Source organism: Falco rusticolus, chromosome 5 (genome assembly GCF_015220075.1).
Source record: "Falco rusticolus isolate bFalRus1 chromosome 5, bFalRus1.pri, whole genome shotgun sequence".
NCBI classification, from domain to species: Eukaryota; Metazoa; Chordata; class Aves; order Falconiformes; family Falconidae; genus Falco; species Falco rusticolus.
This window is the reverse complement of record NC_051191.1, coordinates 45,536,088-45,557,845: the sequence shown is the minus strand read 5'-3', so window position 1 is coordinate 45,557,845 and position 21,758 is coordinate 45,536,088. Positions and strand designations below refer to the sequence as shown.

At 39.4% G+C, this 21,758-nt stretch overlaps 1 protein-coding gene across 7 annotated transcripts in view; it reads right to left on the bottom strand.

Annotated features, from left to right (window-relative positions):
• Positions 1 to 21,758, bottom strand: part of ANKS1B (ankyrin repeat and sterile alpha motif domain containing 1B) — a 441,694-nt gene that overhangs the window by 161,497 nt on the left and 258,439 nt on the right. For all 7 annotated transcript variants that reach the window (XM_037390597.1, XM_037390600.1, XM_037390599.1 and 4 more), the window contains exon 16: positions 10,407 to 10,505. In XM_037390597.1, the coding sequence (XP_037246494.1) occupies positions 10,407 to 10,505 (99 nt within the window). The remainder of the gene's footprint in view (positions 1 to 10,406; positions 10,506 to 21,758) is intronic.

Genomic DNA, 21,758 nt, shown 5'->3' with positions numbered 1-21,758 from the left:
GTACATCTGTGCCTGGACATGCACCTTGCTGATCCTCACCTACCGGCTCACCCTCCTGAACTGACCTTGTCCCACCCTCGTCCCTGTGGATTTGCCCTGGATTTGTGGCTGTTCACGAACACTGCCACCATCCCTGGCCACCCACCCTGTGCTGGTGCTCCCTGCCTGCCCCACTTGCCTCCCCTCAGCTCCCAGCCCACCTGCCCTGGAGGGACAGCCCCCTCCTGCTGCTCCTATCACAGAAAATTAATCCTAGAACTAGAGTATCTGCAAGCAGTTTCAGCACAAAACCAGTATTTTTTTTGTCATGAACCAAGAACCACTCTCTATCTAAAACAGATTTTCTAAAATGTGTCTAATATATGAAAATTAATAAACTTTCAGAATCCATCCTCCTGTATGGAAAGTTTTGTCCTGTCTGTTAATAACATCAACTGGTTTACTAACTGTCATTCATAGCTGGCTGAATGTTTTCCTTTCAAATATTTATTGACAGACAGATTGGTAATCTAGATGTGATAGTATCATTAATAGTATCTGCTTTTCATATAAAATGTTATGTAGTTTTTAAATAAAAAAAACCCAGACCACTTTGAAGTAGCTGTCTGGATGTGCTGCTAGAGATCCAGTTTAACTGCATCTTATCCCGGTCCGGATTAACAGGTCATGGCTCTTGAACTATTTTTTTTTTTTTTTTAATTTTTATACTGCTCCATGATCTTAGACTTCTTTCACAGATCATTAGCACCCTGTAGCCTTTCTTGCTGATGTTATTTGCTGATTGATTTTTTTCCTACCTACTGACTTCACTTCCATGTACAATATTTCAATCATTTTGCACCAGCTACCACACATGCACCAGTGGTGTCAAACGTCTAAGCAGCTACATGCATACTATTTGATGCAGAGCAGTATAAAATCTCTAAGCTTCAAGTCATTACAGATTTCAAGTAGTAACTGCTCCTAAACAGGGGCAGTATTGTTCTTCCGCAGACACTGCTACTAGTTCATTCAGTTGTTATCGTTAAAGAACAGTATCAATGTTAGCTGTTTCACTGCAGACAATTTCAGCATGCTGACTATGGAAAAGGTTAGGAATAGAGCCCATAGGACTTAGAGAAAGAGAAATGTTTAAGGAAATATTATATAAACGAGGCATGGAAGAAGACACAAACCATAGGAGATTTCTCTCCAGGGTCCTATTGATCTATCACTAGTATCAGTTCCTTCGGAATGAATAGAAAGCAGAAGCTAGAAAGAGCTGTTTCTCATAATAAAATAGTAGAGTCAAGTAGCATTCTAACGGGTTGAGAAATCCTTTACAAGAGAGTGTGTACATAGACTTTTTACAGGTGCATCACTGCTACAATTATACAGTATTTCACATTAGGATAAAAGGTACCTGAGTTTTTGTCTCTGAAAGATAGTCAAATAAACATGAACGGAGCTCCAAAGTAATTACATATGCACAAGAAGCATCAAGGTGAATTCAGTAACACAAACTATTACTGGTTTTCCCTGATACTCTCAGACAGATGGGGAACTAATGCTATTTTCTCTACAGGTAATATTGCTATCTGGTGGATCTTAACACTGTGTGTGTTAGAATCAAACTTTTTATCTGCTGTATAAGGAAAAAGACATGACTTGACTTTCACAGCTTTTTAAGTGATGGCTATGATTACAGTGAATTTACACTTGTGTTGCTTTGCAAGAAAGACCTTCTTAGCAAGCATATAATAGAATCATAGAATCATTTTGGTTGTAAAAGACCTTGCTTGCTTTTAAATTGCTGTCTTATCGAAGAGATTTAAGCAGCACTTTTGGAAACTTGTATGGAACTATCAACTACCAATCTAAATAATTCTGGATTGTAATGGGGAAGTTATCAGTTCTTTTTTCCCTGTCTTTGTGAGTTGTCTGTTATATATTATGTACTTTACAAATGTGATCAGTTGGACCCACGTTGTTGGAAGAGGGCCTCATTCCTCCTCTGCAGCAGTGAAATAAAGGGTTTAGAAGAGTGACACTTCTGAAGACCAGAGGGCCTGGCTGGCACAGGGGCACCACACAGAGCTGGTGCCTGCAGCACCTGTGCAGAAATTGAGCTTGCAGTCAGCAGAAGAGAGGCAGCTCTCACAGGGGATGGGCACAACTCCCTAAGGAGCTGAGAAGACTTTGCATTTGCTCCCGTTGAGAAAGGCACTGAGTGAAAGCAGGGACCTGCCTGCAAGACGCAATGGGTGAGGAAGAGCTGTATATAAAGCTTTTGGTTTTCTAATCTGTCTACCTTGTCACGCATTTAATAAGTTAACTATTGAAGCTTGTGTTCTATTAATGTTTGACTTTTCTTTCTGCTAATCAAAAGCCTTCCGTCTTCTTGTGGAAGTATATAGAAAGTCTATAAAAAGACAGTACAGGCATGTACACTTCACAGTGTTGCTTGATTCAGAATCCTGCCCTGATGGTGAATCCAGAATACCACTAACTGGGTTCAGAGTTTCCTACCTAAGATTGCAAGCATTGCAATAGGTACTCTTTCTATGTTTTTTGCAGTTGGAATCTGTCTTCTGAATTTAAAGGCAAATAGATGCACACGCACATTTATTTTCTGTAAAAATTTAAACAGATCTAAATCCAGAAGACTGCAAAGACTTCCTAGTTCTTCAACAGACAAAATGTCTGGGACCAGGGAAGAACAGGTCTCATTCAGTGTTACTGAGGATGGTCTATGCAATTCAGGACAGTTCTGTTGCATGTATTGTAATCTTAAGAAGAACTAAATCTGGAATTTGTGGACTTGGTGGAAGCTATGGCCTTTGATCTCATGAGTTTCTATGAGTATAATTCCTAAAAGCAGTCCTGTGGATATTTGTTGGTACTTCAGTGCATAGAGTTACAGATTGACAGGCATGCTTTCAAAAACTGGATATTACCACAGACTGACATCTCCAAAGTTAAACTTTCATCCTGTGCTGGATCCTGAGTAGCTCTGCCTGGTTTACTTTAGATGAGATGCTATCAACTGCACCTTTAGTTGTTTATCCCACTCAGGGGTTGAACTAGTGGTGACCTTTTTGGCCCAACTGTACTATGGTTTGGTGCCACAGATTTAAAAGTAACTTGATGATTGTCTCTATTTTGCAACATAGACCATAAGATTTGGTGCACCAGTCATGCACCAAACACATTTCAACCCCTAACAGGGACACAAAGATCTGAATCAAGCGGTTGACAACTTTACCACCGAGTCTTTCAGTGGGAGAGAACACACAACAAAATGTGGAGATATATCTTTGTATTTGCTGACATCTGCCCTTAACTCTTCATGACTTGCATCCTTTCCTTCCTTGATACTTTTTCTGGTTTAATTGCCTCACTTTCTGTTGTCTTGTTCAAAACACTGTTTGCTGAATTTCTTTTTGCTTCTACAATGATTTTATTATCATCCATCTTTTACTAATGTTACCTTTTGTGCTGGTCAAAAACCCCATCAGTCTCTTCAGCTTCACAGCAAATCCCATAGGGTGTTAACTAGAGCCCCAAGGAAATGATGCTGCTCATCAACCTGTGCTGTAAGAAAGTTGAAAGCTTCCTGATAGCAAGATAATCTGGTGTCAGTATCAGGATGACTGCTGTGAGGAGTCCAGAGGTGTCTAAATATGCTTCAGTGCAGTGACTGGTAGGTTAGCTGCAGAAGCAACCAGAAACAGATGAAGAAGGAGGCAGGGCTAATCCTGAGAAGAAATGCTGCTTCTGTGGCTAGGCATTCATGCATCTCATTCTTGCAGACCCTTTCTAGATATTCAAGTTGCAAGAGACTGTGGTGACTGCTGGAACCTCTTCTGTTCTTCCCACAACTGCAAGTGCTGCTCCTGCCTGTTTTGATAGGCCACACCAGCCAGTTTCTGTCATTGCTAGTCCATGGTGGGCTGTACCAGCCCTCAGGAAAATGTTTGTGTTATTGGTCGCTACAATATTTAGCTTTTGTTTAATGCTGGATGTCTCCCCTAGCAAACCTGTTTTCTGGGGCTGGGTAGCAGGGATTATAAACCATGGGCTGCTCATGGCATCTCCAGAGGCCACCTTGGTGCCTCTCTGGAGACCTTTGAACATCTGCATGTGGACAGCTATAAAGAACTTGACCACAGCATGCTGTGCAGGCAGAGATAGTTTCTGAGACTGAAGAGGTCCAGCTGGGGACCCTCTGGGGCACAATGTCTTGAATACAAGGTACTAACAGCCCATTGTAAGACTGAAAGGGGAGAGTCATTCTCTGAATGGTTTGTGTCAACCAAAGGCAGAGAGAGATGAATCATGAAGATGAAGAGTGGGAGAGGATGGAACAAAAGCTCTTTTCTCTCTGGAGGAGGGGGAGGAGGACATAGAGGAGGGTTTCTTGGCAAGAGGGAACATAGAAAAGTCCCTCTGACCTAGTCAGCCCTGACTCTTCAGCTGTGTTTAGGTCTTACTCCTCCTTCCTCCCCAAGTCGAGGCAGTCACTTACACAGGCCTTGTTAGCCTTTCATTCCTCCCATCTCACCAACTGTCTTCTAGCAACTCCAACTGGAATTGTTTTTATAGTGAAACGGCCTGCGTAGTTTCCAGATAGCACTGGGGACAGAAATTAACAGCCACACAACAGCAGGCAGAATAAACACATCTATCAACCCAGTGCCATTGAGGAGTGAATAGGTGAAGCCAGTAAGCCTCAGAGGCCATAAAGACATCTTCACTCCCTTTGTGTGGAGGTAGGAGTGGGCCTAGAAATTCAATGACACAAGGAAACAGAGATCAATTTCCTTGTAATCTTCCCATTACATTTGAAACACTGCAAAAGACATTCAGAGTTAGTCATATTTTCCTTGCCCTACTCCAGTCAATCCTCATTGGTCTTCCCTTCATCTGTGAATGTGCAACAGCCTGGAGATAAGTGCCATCCTTGATGCTCTGAGAAGATTCAAAGAGAACAGAGGGCCGTGCTTACAGGTGTCGAAGAAACTGCTCTTTGCTATTTCAGTCTCATAAAAAGTTAAAAAGACTTCACTGTGTCCTCACAGGAGCTGTGCTCTGCACAGCCCAGACCTGTACTTCGGGAAAACATTGGAAATACTTGTGTCCAGTCTGCCATGCAGCCTGCTATCTTGGAGGCAGATGGCAAAAGCCCCAGTTTCCTTTTACACAGCATGTGACAGAGTTACAGTTAAACTGGGTGCTTGCTCGAGTCATGTATGGTCTCATGACTGGTGATGCAGTGGGTGCATAGCACTTCCTATGATGCAGGTGGTACCCGGATGCTGCTAATGCTATTGCTGCCCATAGAGAAGATGCTACTGTTCCTCTGAATCCAGCACTGGAATTATGGACCATATGTGTATCAGAAGTCCTTCTGATGACCTGAAAATATGTTCATAGACATGCCTCAATGAGTAAAGAGGTGGGACAACTGAGTGGTAGTCTTTGTAGTTTATAGCTGCCTCTGCACAGGTTGCAGATGGGAATGTGGATCCTATCAGTGGCCCTTATGGAACCCATGAATATATGAAGGGTGAAGACCTGGGGCAGAACAGCCACACCAGCAAAGACTCCCAGAAAGCAATTGTCCATGTCTTCTTTCTCAGACAAAAGGATGTGCAGAAAGTCTAAGACAGCTCATTCAGGTTGTCCTCTTAGTCTAGTTGCCATAGAAAGAGGATAGTGCTTCCTCTCACATAGCATATTTCCTTGCCTGCTATTCTTAGAGCAGCCAATAGGGATTGTGGAGCCAATCCAAATAAGAAAGTATAAAAGAAGCAGGAAAAGAAGTAAGACTTACTGTATGGGCAATGGTGGCAGGACCAGTGACATGCTACTTGTTATCTACATGATACAGATAAATGACAGGACATCATATCTAGACAGGCTCACTGGTAGGGTCAGTTAAGAAGGAATATGTTAGTGAGACTGCTTTCATAAGACATTTTTGAAGCACATGCATGGAGGGGATATTTGGTCTATAGGGCTAGTTTAAAGCTAGTCTGAAGTACTGAAGTAAACACCCCAAAGTATAGCATGGATGTATCTAACTGTTGTGTCTTACTGATCCATTCCTATTTTGCTGCATTACTTACATAACGTAGACTACACGTTTGTGTTTCAGAGTTGAAAAATTCATGTATTATGCCAGATTCTAACACCTTTTTCTGTCCTCATGGTCAAAGGTCTTATCAGCAGTGTAATGAGCAAGTGAGCAGCCTCCTTCCAAACCAGGAAAATAATTCCCAGAGGTATCAGGAAGCAGGGTAGAAAGCACTTCCTATCAATGCTGTTTTTCATCTTCACTGCCAGCAGAACAGAACCAAGGAGTCACAACCAGACTCATAAACATTATGGTACCACTTTGCAGCATCTTTTAGTTTTGACACTGTCTTTAGTAATGCAAGTTAGAATGATCTACCTTTTACCTGTGCTAAATGACAGAATTAAACACCAGGATTCAAACCAGCTTGCTAAGCTCTGGGATGTCTAAGCCAATAGCAATATATCACTAGCAAACATATGATGTGGTCTTTCTCTGTTACATACACAGCACAGTTAATGTGCACATGCCTGGTAGTTCTGTTTTCCTAAATGCCAGACTTACTGTGCTTGCACAAAAGTGTTACATATGAGTAATAGATCCCACACTTTTGGAAGCACAGCTTTACTGCTCATATAACACTACTCACAGAGAGCACAGGCTTATAGCCTGCTCATATCTTACTTGTTGGCTGGTGAGGCTGGCTGCCTGCACACCACTGCTACAAGAAGGAAGCACTGCAGGGAGGAACAAGCTGCACACTTTAAGAATAGCTGTGAAACCAGGAGAAACCTGCTTTCAGCTAACATCCTTCTTCCATCTGTCAAATGAGAGAATGTGTTCCCATTATGTGCTGGGAGAAGGAGCCATACACTGAGCATCCCACACAAACCAGATCTTTTTTCTTATCTAAGTTCTCAGATAAGCTAGGATGATTCTCATTTTCAAAACCTTTTTAGTTTTTGAGGAACCCATTGAGAAATCACTTGCACATAGGTTTTGGATGCCAAAATAAACTGACAATGCTCCTTAGGTTTCCTATGTCACTTAAGTGTGGCTAAAATTAAGGTTGTGACTGCTACTGTTTTCTTAGACAATGAAGCATACCCTGCACACATTCTTTTCCTCAGTATCAATTTTTTTTCTCAAGTCCTCGTACTTGCAAATTCAGTAAGTTTTTAGACATTATCTCTACCTCCCAATGTGTCTGAACTTCCTTTTAATAAAACACATAAAATCCTTCTCTAAACATTTATTGATTTACTTCTTTTCACACAATAAAATCTTAAATGCAGTATCAATCTCTGCTACGAAATATGCTCTAAGAGTGATGTCATGTGTAAAGTATTTCCATTTCAAGAATTAACTTTACAAATGATATTTCTACTGGAGTGTCTTAGCCTTATCTAATAATAATAAGCCATAAAGTGCTGTAGTTAATATTAATGTGAAACTTGAATAACTTAAATTGCATTAGTGCAAGATGAGCATTTGGGCTACTAGCTCTAATCCAACAAGAATAAAGGGTATTTTGAAAAGCAGAAATCTAACTGAAAGATTTTGATTTTGATGAACTTTTACAAACATACAGGTTTACCTTCTCAAATAAAGAATCAGCAATGAAAAATATTTTGAGAAATCTGGGTAAACATACCTATCTACACTGGCTAAACAGTTCATAGAAACTACAATGATTAATTCATCTATATTTGGACAGATATGTGGGGTTCTTTCCTATTTAAGACTCCTTCGAGCTCTAGAAAGTCGTTCTTAAATAGGCTATGCATGTTTGAAATATAGAAATTCATCACTCTTTAGGAAGCCAGCAATTACCAGTGAAAAAAAGTCTTTCTTTTCAGCCACTAAATGCCTGTTGCATTTTCAGCTGCAGAGATGAATATTGATGAGAATAACAAAAAAAGCTTTTAAAAAAAGAGTATTTAAAAACCTTGACAATAGATTTGTTACTTCATTTTTACCCTCAACTTATTCAATACTGTCTGAGTATATGGCTCTAAGGAAGTGTTGTTCCATAGTTGTTTTTTAATGCACTTTATTTCCACCTCAAAATCTGAGTTAAAAAGTATCACAGACACAAAACATAAATAGTAAAACTAAAAAATAACATCATCAGCAATGTTATTAAGTACTAAAACACAAGGAGTCATCAAGTTTTAAATTACATGAGGAACAGAAAACAGGTAGATGTTCAAAACTAACTAAAAGAATTTTTATCTATATGAAATTCAAATTAGTGAGAATCCAATTACGGTTTGAGATCTTAAAATATTTAGATGGTATTCACTATTTTGAATGCATGATGACAGAGCTGAACTTATCCACAGATATCCAGAAATGTTTCATGGTTCCATGCAGGATGTGAAAATTTTTTTAGATCTTCAGCAAGCTGTTGTGAATACAGCAAGTGTTGGTTACATCAGATAAAACTTACCATGATCCCAGTTTTTGGGCCCCATAACTATTCTGACAGCTGTGCCTTCAAAAGAACTCAGTTTTGAATAGGAAATTATGTATTTTACTGTGTAAGCTCTCTTGCCTTGCTGAGTCATTTAAGCGAAGAAATGTGACACACAGCTTCAGCTTTGACTGCTTGTGTTTTGGTGTAACATTGTTGCATCAAAGACATGTTAAAAATGTGGTCCTTAAGGACCGTTTTCTCTAGCTCAGTGGGGAAGCTGCTAAAATTCAGCCCATGCGTCAAGCCATTCTTTATTAATTATCTTTGGTTCCAAAGATAGTGATTCTTCCAAGTAACTGCATAACCATCTTGTCCTCAGTTGGTTTCAGGAGTATCTCTAAATCTTGATTCTGTCCTCTTTTCTCACATTAAGCACATTTTAAAAAGACCTCAGTTGGAATTTTAAGTCAGAATCTGGTCTCAGCATTAGTATACTTCACAAAAGCAGGTGTTATTAACAATGTTTTCATAAACATCAGTTAGAGTGCAGATAGTGCTAAAACTATGATATATTAACAATCTATTTATTAATTTTGAAAAATTTAAACAAGAATACAAGAAAGCTGATCTCTAAGAAGTATGAAAAATAGAGAAAATCTATCATTGGCTAAGAGCAGGGATTAAGATTAAAAAATTCTGTTTGAATAACAGCATTGCTGAAAAAGTAATAACTTTATAGTTAAACCTTGAATATCTCTTGTAATTCATCAAATGCTACTTTTATATACCTATGACTTCTACCATTTATCTCACTTGTCTAATAAGGTATGTGGAATATTATTGTCTTTAATTATCTTTGGTGTTTCAGAGCAAAGACTCATATTGTAGTGTATATGGATTGACCAATGCATCCTGTCAGGGAAATTGTTCACAACTTCATGTTTTTCCCATACAAAAATCCCTTGCTGTCTTTTACAAGTGATCCATCCAGTAAGCCTTAATGCGTCAAAAAGCCTCTTGCAGCAATGTCAGCTTCATGCTCATTCTCCAGTATTAACAAACTGCAAGCAGACTAATCTCTATTTACCTCAACCATTCTACACATGCTGCTTCCAGAACATTCCACGTACTTTTCACTAGGTTTTATTCTGCCCTAATATCTTGCATTAAGTATCTGCATTACATGTGGCAGCCCTCTAAGCCTTACTGGTGTCTATTTCCCCTCATTCACTCTCTTTAAACAGTTTTCCAAAATCAAACAGTAAGTTTTCATGCTAGGCCCACTATCTTTCTTGTTTGGAATGCTAGTAGAAGCCTCCACTGATATATTCTGGTGTGCAAAATGTAAGAAGAATCCCTTTCTATCACTGATTTATAGTTTAAATTGTCTAGCACCAAAAATGATCGGAAAAATGACTGCAATGTACTCTGTCCACAGCTGAGAAGCAAAATTCATGTACACAGTAGCAAATCAAACACAGAAACTGCAAGAAGCCTCTGCATCTTACATGAAATGAAGGTATTAGGAAAACAACGTTTCATTCAAGGCTTTTAAGAGTACTTACATAAGGGGCAAAGTGTTTCCCGGCCAACTGCTATGTAAAGACAAACATCTGGGATTCATTGACAACCCCATTCACACATATGCAATGACAGTCCAAAAACAGACTGAAAAGCCAAAAATAATTAAAATAAATTCTAAACAGCCATCACTTCAAATTATGTATTTTATTCTCCTTCACTTTGTCTATTACATCTATATAAAGTGAGTCCAATGCAATGACATTACTTTATACCACATTTGCATATGCAAAAAACATGTCTACAAAAACAGTAGAGAGATGTTTACCTCCATTCAAAAAAGTGTTTTAAATAACATGAAAGCCATAACTGTTAGTTCCCATGCTTGGATAATGACAGAAACTATACCTTTGGGAGAAGCTGGATTGCTTGGAGTATTCTCTGTCTGTGTCCAGAGTTAAGGATTCCTATTTCCAGGAGATCCTGGTCTTCCATTACGTTGCTTCCCTAAAAATGAAAAAAGAAGTGAAATAAAAATGAAAAGATAACAGATGCCTTCAATAGCCTGAAACAAGTCCTTCTGCTGCATTTAAAAGAAAACACTTTTCTTAACTTATAGTATCTGATAAGAATCATAAACTACTGATGATTGCATTCATTCTCATGATGACAAAATATGGTGGAAGATGCTTGAAGTCAGGGGCAATTACCATACTGCTGGCAGCACTGCCAGTGGAGAAATTGGAGTTCTCATGCAAGCTAAATACCAGATGTGAACCTTTGTTCATTTAACTGAAACGAAGGACAAGACTATAGAAATGTTCAGAAGCTCCTCAATTCTGCTCCTACCTCACCAAGCTACACATGATGTTTGTTTTTCTCCAGACTGGAAAATACTTAACACTGAATAAGATGAGAAGAGTCATTGAGGATAAAATTATTTAGTTCCTTGTTAGAAAAGGTGAAGAAAGGGAACGCTGTCAACAAACCCCATACAGTCCCCATGCCCCTAAACTTTGTAATCCTAACAGGTAAAGTCACTGCTCTTACATCCCTGCTTGTGGGCAGGTCAAATAATTCCTAACAAGCAAACAGCTGAAAAAGACCACTTGTTCAAACAATACATAAAATAGTGGCCCAAAAAGTTCTATAAAATGAGCCCCCACAATTTAAGCCTCTATTCTTAGGAGTTGTTAGCAGTAGGAGAGGACCTATAGTTACACAAACAGCATAATATGACTCCTAAATTCAAGCAGTTTGACACTACCTAGATAGTAAGTTCAGCATTTGAAGGTTGAGTTACTTGATTATCAGGCAGTGATTATTTGGAATCACATGAAGCACAACAGTAGCTCAAAAAAGGGAATTTCAGCCAGGGATCAAATCAAGATAGTTCAAAGTAGGCTGGCAAACTTGTATTCCATTTTCTAGAATACCTCATTTCAGAGAAAACCTCACTTAAAAAAAAAACAACAAATACTGTTAAAAAGCTTCTAACTACTACAATTGCAAACAAAATCTGCAAAAAAACAGATGACCTTTCTTGAACCCTTACCTCTGTTGGAGTCTCATGACATCAGTTTGCTAGAAGGAAGAATTATTATTTGTACTGATTTAACATCTTCCTGGAACAGGCTTTATGTGAGCAAAACCACAAAAACTTCACTCCACCTTTCCATTTGGCTTGCTGCTTCTGACTCAGTGAAGCTCTTAAGCAGCAGCAAAATGAAAAGCTAATAGGCACATAACAGAACATGCTTAAATACTTTGCTGAATCAGGGCTTAATAACAAATTCTTTCTGAATATCAAATCTCCCGTCCCACAGCAACATGGCTTGCTTTCAAAAGCACGCTGGAATATGCAATACCTCACCCTGTTCAGCTGCTAAATCTTCACTTACTTCAGATGGACCGATTAGTTTACAGATGTACTCTTGAGGACTGTCAAGAGCTACTCTGTACAGCATCCTGCAAAATCTAGGGGATATCTTTTTAAGTCAAACTTTGCAAAGCTATTACATTTAAAATTATATTTCATGGTAAGTGGTATAATTTAAGGCTACAAGTCTGCAAATCATATCCTGAAAGAATTTGTTTGCAGCATTCAGAACAGGGGCAGACAGAGACCTGCTCTAAAGGGAGAAGCTGTGCAATCATGCCAGTTTAAGTAGATCACATGGTGTAAGAGTGCGCGCAGCACAGGCTGTGCAAACTGTGATAGAGATGAGGTGGGGTTAATACCTCCTTCATCCCCCTGGTAAATACATACAAAATATAACTTCCCCTTTCTTCCTTTCTCCTTTAAATGACCTAAGGGAGGCTGTAAACTTATGGGAAGAACTGGGGAAAAAATTCTTCCATTTTGGGCTGGATTCTTCAGCTGCTGGAAATAGCTAGCATAAATGGACTTAAGGAAACTGAGCCAACTTAGGATCCAGTCCAAAACAAAGGCTATACATTTTTATTAATTTTAACAAATGCAATTATTGTCTTTACAGCTATTGCTTTCACCTCATCTTACTGTTTTTCAGATTTCACCTTTCATCGCTGCATGATGTTTACGCACAGTCATGGTGTACTTGTCACTGGGCAACCTCACACTGTTTACTGGTGCCAGTAACCTTGACATCCAGTTTCAAATATTGCAATGTTTAAAACCCAATCCAACTAACACTTAGCACAGGAATAATCCCGTCTATTTGCCCATAGTTGCTGCATAGTAGAGAAAGTGTTATTTTATTAATTCTTTACTGATGTTTTTTCCTTATATATTACTACTTTTTTTTTTCTTTGCAGTTGATATTACATATTTTTAAAAGTATGCCAAGGTTACAAAATCAAATATTTAAAACTCTGGGAAGTCCGGAATTGATGTTGCGTCATTGTTCCCAGCCTAAGTAGTCAACAACCTGGTCTTTCAATGTGTTCAGGTTTTGGAGCTTTTGCTGTGTGTTCCCGTCAGAGTCAGCAGCAGACACTTATCTCTCCTGTAAATCAGACTTCATTGTCTCCTGCCATGGAGCTGAACCAGCTCTTCATGTTTCCACACGAGCAAACCAGGAAACTTTAGATACTCACTATAATCCACTATTGCTTAACATAGAGGAGTAAACTGATAGTAGTAGAAAGCTGCTTCTGTTTTGCAGTCATATCTGTGAAAAGAAAGAAACAGTCCCCCCATATTCCTACCTCCTTGGTGTCAGCTTCCATTCTCCCCTTAATCCTAGTCCTTGATTCTTTATTTACCTGATTACTCTTCTTGTGCTACTCTAGTCTCCTTCCACAGGCTCCTACATTGCGAGTGAGGAAAACCTACCTTCCCTCTGTGGCAGAACAGAGACGAGGAGAAATTCTCTCCCTGCTTTTAGCTGCTATGCACACTTTTATTATAAGCTGGGCCAAATTTAACCTCAATTAACTTTACAGAGATGACATAGTAAATGTAATTACAATTAATATGAATGCAAGGTTGTCTTTTCACGTTATTTCAGCTTTAAAAATAGCTGAGCTACATTAGCTGAAAACTCACCAAAAAGAAATTATTCTAGTAGATGCCTAGAGAATTTGAGCTAAAGATTTATCTTCGATTCGTTTACATACAAAACAGGTTCTTATAACGGGAAATATGGGCCAGCAATCTCTACTGGGGTTATTATGCTTTTATTATGTAATAAAATCATAAGAAGCTTTGTGATATTGTAGTTTCTTAAGTCTATAGGAAAACTTCAGGCTATATGCAATATTCTTTCCTTTGGAAGGAAAACTTCTTGAAATTAAAGCAGTAAGAATATATAAAAATTGCTTATACTAGGACAGATTCAGATTACAATGTTGAAATTCCTGTCTTGTTAGTTCATAAGTATTACTTATGAATTAGAAAGAACCTGCTTCTGAAGCTCCAGTTAGGAAAAAGGGTAGCTGACCCACTCCCCCCTACCCCCCCACTCCCACCCACCGTGGGTTTTGTGGTTCTGCACTGCTCTCAGGAATATCATCTTTTTTCCTTGTAAGCAATACAGGAAGCCAATCTCCTGAGTAAGGAGGCAGTAGTTTCACAGAACAGTTGGGCTCAAGAAGGAAGGAAAAATGACTCTGCATGTGGGAGACTGGAGGCATATGAAAAACAACACAATTTTAAAAAACCAGAAATGTTGCCAAAATCTGAGATAGTTCCTATAAATAGGTTCAGAACAAAGTACATAATGGTACTCTATGAGAGAAATACTTCATTGGCATTTTTTTGGGTTGTTCCACACAAAATCACCTCTGGCACTCTCCACCTGAAGTTATAGAATCAGAGAATAACAGAATCATTTAGGCTGGAAAAGACCTTTGAGATCAAATCCAACCATTAACCCAGGACTTCCAAGTCCACCACTAAACCATGTCTTGAAGCAGCACAATTGTGTGGTTTTTAAATATCTCCAGGAATGGTGATTCCACCGCCTTCCTGCGCAGCCTGTTCCAATGCCTGACCACACTTTCAGTGAAGAAATTTTTCTTCATATCCAACATAAACCTCCCCTGGTTTCCTCTTGTCCTGTCGCTTGCTATCTAGGAGAAGAGACCTACCCCCACCTGCCTACAGCCTCCTTTCAGGTAGTTGCACAGAGCAATAAGGTCCCCCCTGAGTCTCCTCCTCTCCAAATCAAACAACCCCAGTTCCCTCAGCTCTTCCTCATAAGACTTGTGCTCCAGACCCTTCACCAGCTTTGTTGCCCTAAAGTTAAATACAGTCAACAATAAAGTTAAATACAGTTGCCCTAAAGTTAATACGTTATTTCCCAAAATTGCTGGATTAGACTAATACTAGATTCCAAATGTATGTGAGTACAGATAGATGTATATGGAATCTTTAGAAAACAATTTAATCTGGGATATGTCAGATCTAGAGCAAAAAAAAATCTAATAAAAATAGTCTAATTTTAATACATTAAACAGCTCAAAGAACCTCTAAAATCCCATCAAAGCAAAAGATTCATAAACTTACTGACAAATTCATCTACTATCAAATGAGAACAATTTTTAAAATTCTTAAAAAAAAAAAAAAAGACCAATGCGCATCCTACATTCTGCAGGAACAAAAGTGGTTTGAAGATTTAACCCTGAAGATAAACTTTAGTGATTAGAAGAACATATAGGATAGCAGGCACGACTGTATGTTTCTCATTGCCTCCTTTTTGTATCTATGTTTGTAATCTTCCTTCATATATTTTCTGTGCTGGAGACCTGTGGTGAAAAATTCCAATGCCTGATTCTCTCACTTAAGTAAAATAGTAGAGAAGCTTTAAACCAGCTGGCAGGTATATCACTAATCACTAGACTTATCTGAAAACTCAACCACTGAAGTTGGAAGAGATGGACTGTGGGCAACAAACCACCTGCATATGCTTTTTGGTCTTATTATTATTCTTCATCTTGGTTGACAGATTGAAAACCGAATAAAGGATAAAGGTTAGAGAGTGATTTCATACACTTTCATTGCAAAGTTCTGGGAAAAAACCCTCAACAGGGAGGCAAATGCATATGCATCACTTTATGTAAATGGAGTAAAAACTGACTGAAAAAAGACACAGTACAAATTAATTTTGCATTCAAGGTTTTTTTCTCCCTTACAAAGAAAAGATTGAAGAAATAGAAGAAATAAGAATAAGTAAGAAGCAAAAGATTGGGGAGAGTTCTGGCTAAAGGCTGGCAATGCCAACTGAACCAGCTTTTTCTATGCTCAGCTAAGTCAGCTAGCAGAGGAAAAGCAGTACATCTGGTGCCAGAGCTGCTGCTCACCAGGTTAAGTTGAATTAATTTGCTGTGCAGCCATTATTGAGACCAAGTTCAGCTGGAGGTGCCAAGTGCTATGCGAGGTGGCAACAACTTAATTTTTTTGTGCTTCTGGTGTACCGGAAATTGCTTTGCCCAAGAACAGGGTTGGTGTGGGTAAGGGAAAGATGACTTCTGAGGTGAGTATAGTGTTGATGGGGCAGCATTGCTGCTTGCATCACTCCTGTTGCATGGAGCACTTTATGCTCTCCTTTGCCCTCTCCCAGCCACCCATGTAGTAATCTGCCACATCATCAACATAATGAGATCAGTAGGGATCCTGGTGGTACAAGTGGCACCTAACACATAGCAATGGGTAGGATCACGGTGTATCACAGACAAGGCCTGGTGGGTGTTCAAAAGTGCCTTGCCAGTATCTCTACCAACGTGAACTGCACTGAATCTCACCCTCGCTGAATGGAACTTGACGCTGTAGGAGCACAGCTGGGGGGATCTGAATGCAGTTGTGGCAACAGGCCTCACACTTGGGCTTACAGGTCTGCTGGAAATATGACCTGGCACAGAAAGGAAAAAAGGGAATATGGAAGATGGTACACTTAGCTGCAGTATCCGAGAGCACCATTATTCTCTGCTCTCTCAGATATAAGAGAGGAGGGAGCAGGGTAGGAGCAGATGGGAATGTTCTTCCATTATACATGCTTGGAGACTGAAGTCAGAGATAGAAAATAGACCAACAGCACTGCAGAACTCTGTTCTTTCTTACCACCTTCCACTGGGAAGGAAGAGATCAAGCACCTGGTACTAATGGGAACAAGGACTGTTATAAGCACATCCTCAACAGCTCCCTTAAAACAGCCCCCTCCTCAGTCTGAATTACTTTGCAGCTCACCCACCTAATCCTAATATCCTTCCAAACTGGATTCCCTTGGAATAGTTGACATCTAAACTGGCTGGCTGGGAACAAAGTACAGGCATCTCACAATGTGGTTAAGGACACATTGCATAACCAGAACTTTTCTTTTTCATCGTCTAAATCATATGCCAGAAGGTTTATAAATTTTCACTGCAACATAGCTTTTCCACAAAGAAAAAGACCTTAGTTCTTAGAGACTTGGAAGAAATGACAGAAGAAATGTAGCTTTCAGTAATGAACACTGCCTCTTGTTAGTGCAAAAATTTCAGGCAATGTGTCACATGTTTCATTTCCAAACAAGAACTGGCAAACGACCAGAATTCAGCAAGCTTCGGTATGAGTGGAAAGGTTGCCTCTCACTAGTATTGCCACTGTTAACATGAAAACAAGATCTGTAAGAATGATTATTGAGTGAAATGCCTAAGTTGTACTTTCAGGTCAGCAAGATTTATCAGATTCCTGGAGATACTGCAGAAATTGTTATTTCACCTACAAACCTGATAAGACTATGTTACAAAAATCCTCTGCAGAAGCATGAAATCTTGCCTTGGGGGAAAACAATTGATTATAAAATGTTAGGAAGAAAGGACCAAGCATGCTACAAAATAATAATTTGATATGTTTTTCCAAAATTAATTTGCTTTTAAACTAGTGATACTCACACTCATTCTCAATCCACACCTTGCTCTATTGTCAGCCTTTATATTTATGACTTTTTTAGCAATTAAAACCCCCTCAAAAACAAAGAGAAAACTGGAAGAAAGTTTTCCAGGTTACTGTCAGTTAGTCAGGAGGTAATAATAAACTATTATTGAAATGTTAACTAAAAAAAGGCCACTTCACTCCTAGACATCCAATTCAGAGCCCTCATTTGCAAACTATGCATAAAGATAGAAGGTGAATTTTAAACTGACTGGAGTCCCACTCTACTGAAGTTTTAAAGATCTCTCTCTGGTTCACATTCAGCTGTTTCAGAAGTGAACCTGAAGTAACCAGTGCCATCAAAAGCTTTTCAAATATTGATATTCAAATAAGCATGTAGTCAGAGACCTTTCACACAACAGTAATAGTTAATTAAAATATGGTGACAATTAAATAATACTGATAGCTGGGAAAAGGATCCTTGTAGGAAGAATTCCTGCTATTTTTATCCCATCTTCCTTGTAGCACTGATTCATTACAACCAACACAATTGTCACATGCAAATTAGCTGCACAGATAAGGTGGCAATTGAAAAAATTACCTCTGATGTCGCATTTGGCCTGCTTAATTACTAACACTGTTGACCCAACTCTGTCTGCTTATTTAGTCATAACAATTCAATAAAATAATTATTAATTCTTACCTAAATTACATCTTAATCTCTTAAATGTATATTGTGAAGATAATTTCACTTCAAGTAATGAAAATTCCAGACAGTCTATATTGTACCATTATTCAGATTACTTGAGATAAATGTTAGTTAGCTTAGATGCCAAATTTCTCAAGGGACCCACTTTAAAATCAATATTACTGTGAGCTAATTAACAGACTTCTAAATTCTCAGCAAAATATTCCTTTCTGCATTAAGTGTGTAAATTTGGGGAGTGCAGAAATGGGCAAACATGATATTTTCAGACATAACAAAAATGCTGAATACCTGCTCTGCATCTAACATGGAATTCTATATAACCTTGGAGCTAACACCAATGGTTTTGAAATAAATGTAAAAACTATTCACCTCCTAGAGTGTCACAGAGAAGTATCTCTTAGCTCACATTTTTATCAACCCTAGTCACGTTGTTTAAAATGCCAGCCATCCAAACCAGCCTGGAGAGTACAAAACACAGAGTCAAAGACTTTGACTGCAAAATTCTGAGCAGGATCCATGTCTTAAAAATAGTTTATTCACAGAAAGAGTCTGTGAAATACCAGCAAGGAAAACACATGCTCAAGAAAATGCTTAAGCCTTCACACACTTATGCCTCAAAATTACAGCTGAGGTCTTGGAAGTGCTTGTTCATCTCCTGCCTGTAGCTGAGCATGGCTCACACCAGCAGCTTTACCTTTGGGCTGCCCAGTGTTCGAGCTGTCTGTTCTGAGCAGACAGAGAAGCTTAGGAACCATGCCAGACCTTTGAGTGAGTCTAGAAAGCAGGCTCATCCTCTTAGATGCCATCAGAGCTTGATCTGGTAGGAAGTCTCAGAGCATGCCCAAGGCAGAAACACAGAGGCACAGCACAAATTGGCAGATGTTTTTTTCTTAAAAATGTGACGGAATGAGGAAGAATGGCTTTATCTTTCTTTCCCATAGCACAGTCCAGCTATTAGGGGATTCATGCAGAAGACAGGAGATCCGATTCGCATTATCTTTCTCAAACTTGAATTTCCTTAAAAGATGGCAAGCTATGCAACAACTGATATGAAAGGGCACTCTGGGAATAATGAGGAATCATTCACTTGTCCTGCTGAAACTAAATTGCTGTGAAGTTTAGTCAGTAAGCCAGAAAGGAATATTATCCTTTAGACCAGTGACAGCTGGCTGTGGTAAATCAGTCTTGTGCTGTTGCTAGAAATGTTTCTGGTTTACATGCAGTGGCTGCCAAATATAAAAAGCAGGGGAAAAAGCTAAAAAATTCAGGACTTTCTATTTATTTCAACCAAGTATCCTAACTTCTGAGCTACAGACTCATGTGCATACTGTAACTTGAAATAAAACAGTGAGCCAGCTGTTTTCATCCTAATGTGATGACTGGGATGTCAAGATCCAGGGAGCAGCATGGGAAATCCATCCTCCAAATGGTGTCTAATGCAAGGCTTCAAAGGGAGGACAAAACTTTCAGATATAATGCCTGGTTTGGAGCACCTTACAGGCTTCCTCCGCTTAGCATTGTAAACCCCTTTCTGAATTGCCTTTCTCTTCCTATTAGGTTATGCAGGGTCTTGTGTGCCTAGTTCAGCTGCGGGGATACCACTCCCAGAGGCAGGAACTGTAGAGCCAAGCGTGGTGATGCTCACCACTGCTGCACCTAACTGCATTTTTAATATGGTCTTGAGGCCTTATCTGGCTGTTTGGAGTCCACTCTGTGTGCTGCTAAATGAAGGCACTACCCAACTTTAAGGTGCCCACAGTATTTTCAGCACCTAGCTGCTAGTAAACGGAGGCTGGTAGGTCAATGGAACTTGCTGCTTTCTTTAATATTACTAAATATAATAAAATATGAAGCAGCTCCCCAAATGAGAAATAGTGGAAAAATGAAGGGTGTTTTCTAGGTGTCACTGATTTGCTATGTTTAAATGCATTTCATGTTCCACCATGCTGCTTTGGATCTGTAGTGCTGAAGAAAGAGTAAAAGGTAAGAGAGCTTGTAAGCTAATAAGGAACTGGAATATACTAACTTTCTCTAGGTCAAAATTGAAAGTGTGTGGGGAAAATATGCAGTCAGGCTTGTCTGCTAAATACAGTTGTTACGTTGAGACCTATTTTAATGTATTTGTACAGATTTTGGTTGCTAAGGCAGGCCCAACGAATAGGATCGAATAAGGTATTGTCATCTCCCACTGCACATAGATGAGATTTCTGTTACATATGATTTTTCTTATACAAACCGTTGTGATTTATTTCCATAGTATGTGCAGAGTTACTACTAGCCAGGTCTCTGAAGCCCAAAAGGTAAGCAGAGATGGAATCCATTTTCTTCAAACCCTTTCTAAAAATAAAAGAACATTTGATTAAGGGTTGACAATTTTCTTTTCTTCCTTTGCTTGTTCTTGTAATTCATTTTGCATGGGAAGTGGGCTGTGTTTTTCTTATCCCTTCCAATTCAGCAGCCGGGTGGCTGGCTTTGCAGGCCCACTCCCGTCACCATGGCAACCAGCAGATCGCTGTGATGTGATCCCATGCGCTTTATGTCACTACATGTGCTATTGTTCTCTGGTAATGATTTGGGAGATGTGTTTTCCTATTTTCATAAAGGACTAATTATCATTCATCTGGTCATCTTGTGTGTCATGCAGGGACTACGGCATCATATCAGGGTGCATTTTGCTTCATATGTAGCAACTTCAAGAATGACTAGTTTGCACCATGAAGCCTATGCTCAGCAGCAGGCAGACACTCCTCAGAAACATGCTAGAGAATCTGAACCAAGGCTGTAGTTCTCAAGAATCATCAGGATGACCATACTAGGTGGGATCAAAGGTCTCTCTAACTCACCAGTTCAGTGACTCTGCTAGTGGCCAAAAGTGCCCAGAAAAGCAAAATACATAAATAATTTGTCTTATATAATTTTTTTCAGTCTCATCTTTGGCCTAATTTAAAGTTAAGCATATGGGCATTTAGCTACACTAGAGACTAAGTGCTGGATATATAGCAGGCAGAAGACCTGATTTTGCTAAATACAAATCCACCATAGATTTCAATGGATACGTAAGACTCAGCTGCTCTTTAGCAACTGAGGAAGCTGATTTACCATCCTTTTCTAGATTGTAGCAAGTCATCTCTGAACTGCAAAGTTTATTTCTTTTTATGCGTTGCAGAGATGGCAGAAGCATTGGACGAGCCTTAGAAATAAACTTTGGGATGATATATTCCACAAGAAATAAAGTAAGAGCTTTATAATACCTTCAAAACTGTATTATGATGACAGGCTGAAGTTCACAGACTATGTGGAAGAAAGGATACTTAGAATCATCCCCCCGTATTCGGCACTGGGGAGGCTGCACCTCGACTACTGTGTCCTGTTTTGGGCCCCTAAATACAAGAAAGACACTGAAGGTGCTGGAGCGTGTCCAAAGAAGGCAATGAAGCTGGTGAAGGGTCCAGAGAACAAATCCTTTCAGGAGTGGTTGAAGGAACTGGGGTTGTTTAGTCTGGAGAAAAGGAGGCTGGGGGGAGACATTATCACTCTTGACAACTACCTGAAAGGAGGTTGTAGCCAGGTGGGTGTCAGTCTCTTTTCCCAAGTAGCAAGTGCTAAGATGAGAGAAAATGGCCTCAAGTTACACCAGGGGAGGTTTAGATGGGATATTAGGAAAAAATTTCTTCACTGAAAAGGTTATCAAGCACTGGAACAGGCTGCGTGGGGAAGT